The 2,918-nt window shown below is 50.8% G+C and overlaps 1 protein-coding gene across 1 annotated transcript in view; it reads left to right on the forward strand.

Moving 5' to 3' along the window:
- Window positions 1-262: 262 nt before the first annotated feature.
- LOC136935780 (glypican-1-like) overlaps window positions 263-2,918 on the forward strand; it is a 10,677-nt gene continuing 8,021 nt past the window's right edge. The window contains 1 exon segment of the mRNA XM_067229444.1: window positions 263-335. Within this exon segment, the coding sequence (XP_067085545.1) occupies window positions 263-335 (73 nt within the window).

A 2,918-nucleotide genomic window follows, 5' to 3' on the forward strand; every position in this document is an offset into this window, starting at 1 on the left:
GGTGGCTGAGCGGTTAGGGAATCGGACTAGTAATCAGAAGGTTCGATTGCTGGCTGTGCCAATTGACGTTGTGTCCTTGGGCAAGGCACTTCACCCCACTTGCCTCGGGGAGAATGTCCCTGTACTTACTGTAAGTCGCTCTGGATAAGAGCGTGTGCTAAATGACTAAATGTAAGTGTCTGTGTGCGTAGCGAAGCATTTTAGACCACTGCTCGTGTGGTACAGTAGCGGGCTATCTCCCCTTGGGGTTGCCCGTGCCCGCATGGGTTCCCTCCGCGAAGAAACCTCTAAAAGCACGCGCCACAGATGGCTCTCCCGCTCCTGTCCCTGGCCGGGTGGGAGCTTGGACTTGGCTCCTGGTCGCTGCTGATGTGAAAGTGTCTTTCTTGTCTCTCTTCCTTCACGTCACCCCCCTCTCTATCTCTGGGTCTCCAGGTCTCTCTTTCTGTGTCTCTTACCCTCCTCCTCTGCTGGGTCTCTCTTTGTTTTTCGCCGTCTCTCCCTCTCTCCTCGCTGTCTCCTCGCTTTCTCTCTGCTCTCTCCCTAATGGAAGATGGAGAGTACACAGCAGGTCTTGTTCTGAGCCAGTGAAAGAAAAGGAGTGAGAGATGTTTACATTCAGTCAGTATCCCAGGAGCTGTGTTACCATGTGAATCAGACTGTCTCGCTAACGAGGAGCTCTGAATGGCCTGAAGAATAGTCCACTTGTCCCACGCTGCCTTTCACAGGCTAGTGGCTGGTCCCATGGGGTCTTAGATAGGAGCCACTTACTGAGTGTGTGTGTGTGTGTGTGTAGAGAGAAATGGAGAGATGAAAGGTATGTTTTCGTGTGTGTTCTAAGTTGAGAGTTGCAGGAACTGTGTTATATATTGAACGCGCACTGAACTGTACCCACTACCAGAGCTAACAATGTCAGTCTGACCCCCCCCCCCCCCCCCGTTTCTCCCATGATGCACCCTGTTATCGGGGACCAGCGGATGCGACAGTCGGATCTGAAGCTGTATGACGCTCGCTGACCTTTCACCCCAACCCTTGTCCTATCGCTGACCAGTATAAGGTGATCACATGATCAGAGTAATCCCTGCCCTGTAACTCCATACCTCTCTGTTTTGGCCACTGTTGCTAGGATACCGCCACACATGCTGGGGAGGGATGGAGGGTCCTAATTCTGAGTCCCCTCGTTTGGAGAAACGAGACCTCCTCCTCCGCACACACACACACACACACACACACACACACACACACACACACACACACTGTACATGGTCTACCTACAGTACACACAAGTCAGCTGCTCCTGTCCAGGAACCTGGAGGTGTGGACCAGTATCACATTTACAGCTATTGCTGAGTGTGTGTGTGTGTGTGTGAGAGAGAGAGATAGATAGAAAGACATTGAAAGGCAGTATGTGTCTCTGTGTACTATCCAGCCCATGTCACAGTGTGCGGTGGTCGTATGTTATTCCAGGCCCGCTCCCTGTGTCTGTGTAACCCAAGAGCCCAAGTTGCAGCCAGGCTTAACCTTCAGACAGGCTCCTGTGGATGGGGGGCTCAGACCTAATTGGAACAGCGTGTGTGTGTGTTTGTAACACACTCCACTCCCTCTGCAACACTGGTACACAGTTGTAGGGTGTCTCCTGTCGTTGATGCACACACACTTAGACAGACACACCACACGCACACACACACACACACACACACACACACACACACACACACACACACACACACACACACACACACACACACACACACACACACAGAAATGAGGACCAGGGGATTAATGCTGACTGAGCCAGTCTACCTTGTTGGTTCTTAGTGCTTTGATGTATAAAGGCCTTCTCTCTTCTTGTCATTATTAATTTAGCAGATACTTTTATCGAAAGTACAGCGGGATTTGAACCTGTGACCTCTTGATTCACAGTTAAATGCTTTACCACTGGGTTTTACCTACCCCATATCTATCTAGATTCTCAGAGTACATAACGATTTCACTCAGTGGAAGAGCATTAGACTGCACATCAAGAGGGTCGCAGGTTCAAACCCACCACTGTACATTGATTTGGATAAAACGGTCCGCTTGCTTGAATGCATCCTGATTTTAAAGTAAGAGGATGAACCTCTCTGTAAAGGCCTGCTGCTCTCCCCCATCCGGGCTGGCTGGGGTTTCTCAACGCCGCTCTCTCATTGGACGAGCAGATGTGGAGGGGGACGTCCCTGAGGCGTCACACTCTCTGACACCCCCCTGCTGTGTCGGTTCACTTCCTGTAAACACGAAGGCCCGGGAGCCCTCATCTGTGACTGCACCAGGAAATAACTGGTGCGGAGCCAGGTCCAGTCACACAAGCTGCTCTCCAAGACGTGCGTGTGTGTGGCTGCGTGCGTGTGTGCGCGTGTTTGTCAAGGGAGGGTTGAGAGATGTGTTGGTTCTTTCCCACGTCTATATTGGGTTTGTTTGGTCGGTTCTTTTCTGCAGTTCCTCAATTAGCCATGCGCACCAGCTTCCTGTCTGTGTGCGTGGAGATGTGAGATGATCTTTGTGGATGTGTGTGGAGGGAGAGAGGCAGTGAACACAGTGTCTGGGGCCGTCCAGTGCTTTAGCCACTGTCTTATCTGCTGCTCTATCTGCATCTGAATCAGTCTTTTCTCCCATTCCAGCTTACTAAGCACAGAGATCAATCACAGTGACTCCCAGTTCATTCAGTTTAATGGTCTTAATTAAGCTAATTCTTTAGTTCCTGGGACATTCTCTAATGGAAGGAGGAGATCTGTCTAGACTAAGCAGGGTGTGGACAGGCACAGAGCCATAAACCCTCCTCACAACACACACACACACACACAACACACACACACACACACACACACACACACACACACACACACAACACACACACACACACACACAACACACACACACAC

The sequence above is a fragment of the Osmerus mordax genome, chromosome 26, assembly GCF_038355195.1.
Source record: "Osmerus mordax isolate fOsmMor3 chromosome 26, fOsmMor3.pri, whole genome shotgun sequence".
Taxonomy (NCBI): Eukaryota; Metazoa; Chordata; class Actinopteri; order Osmeriformes; family Osmeridae; genus Osmerus; species Osmerus mordax.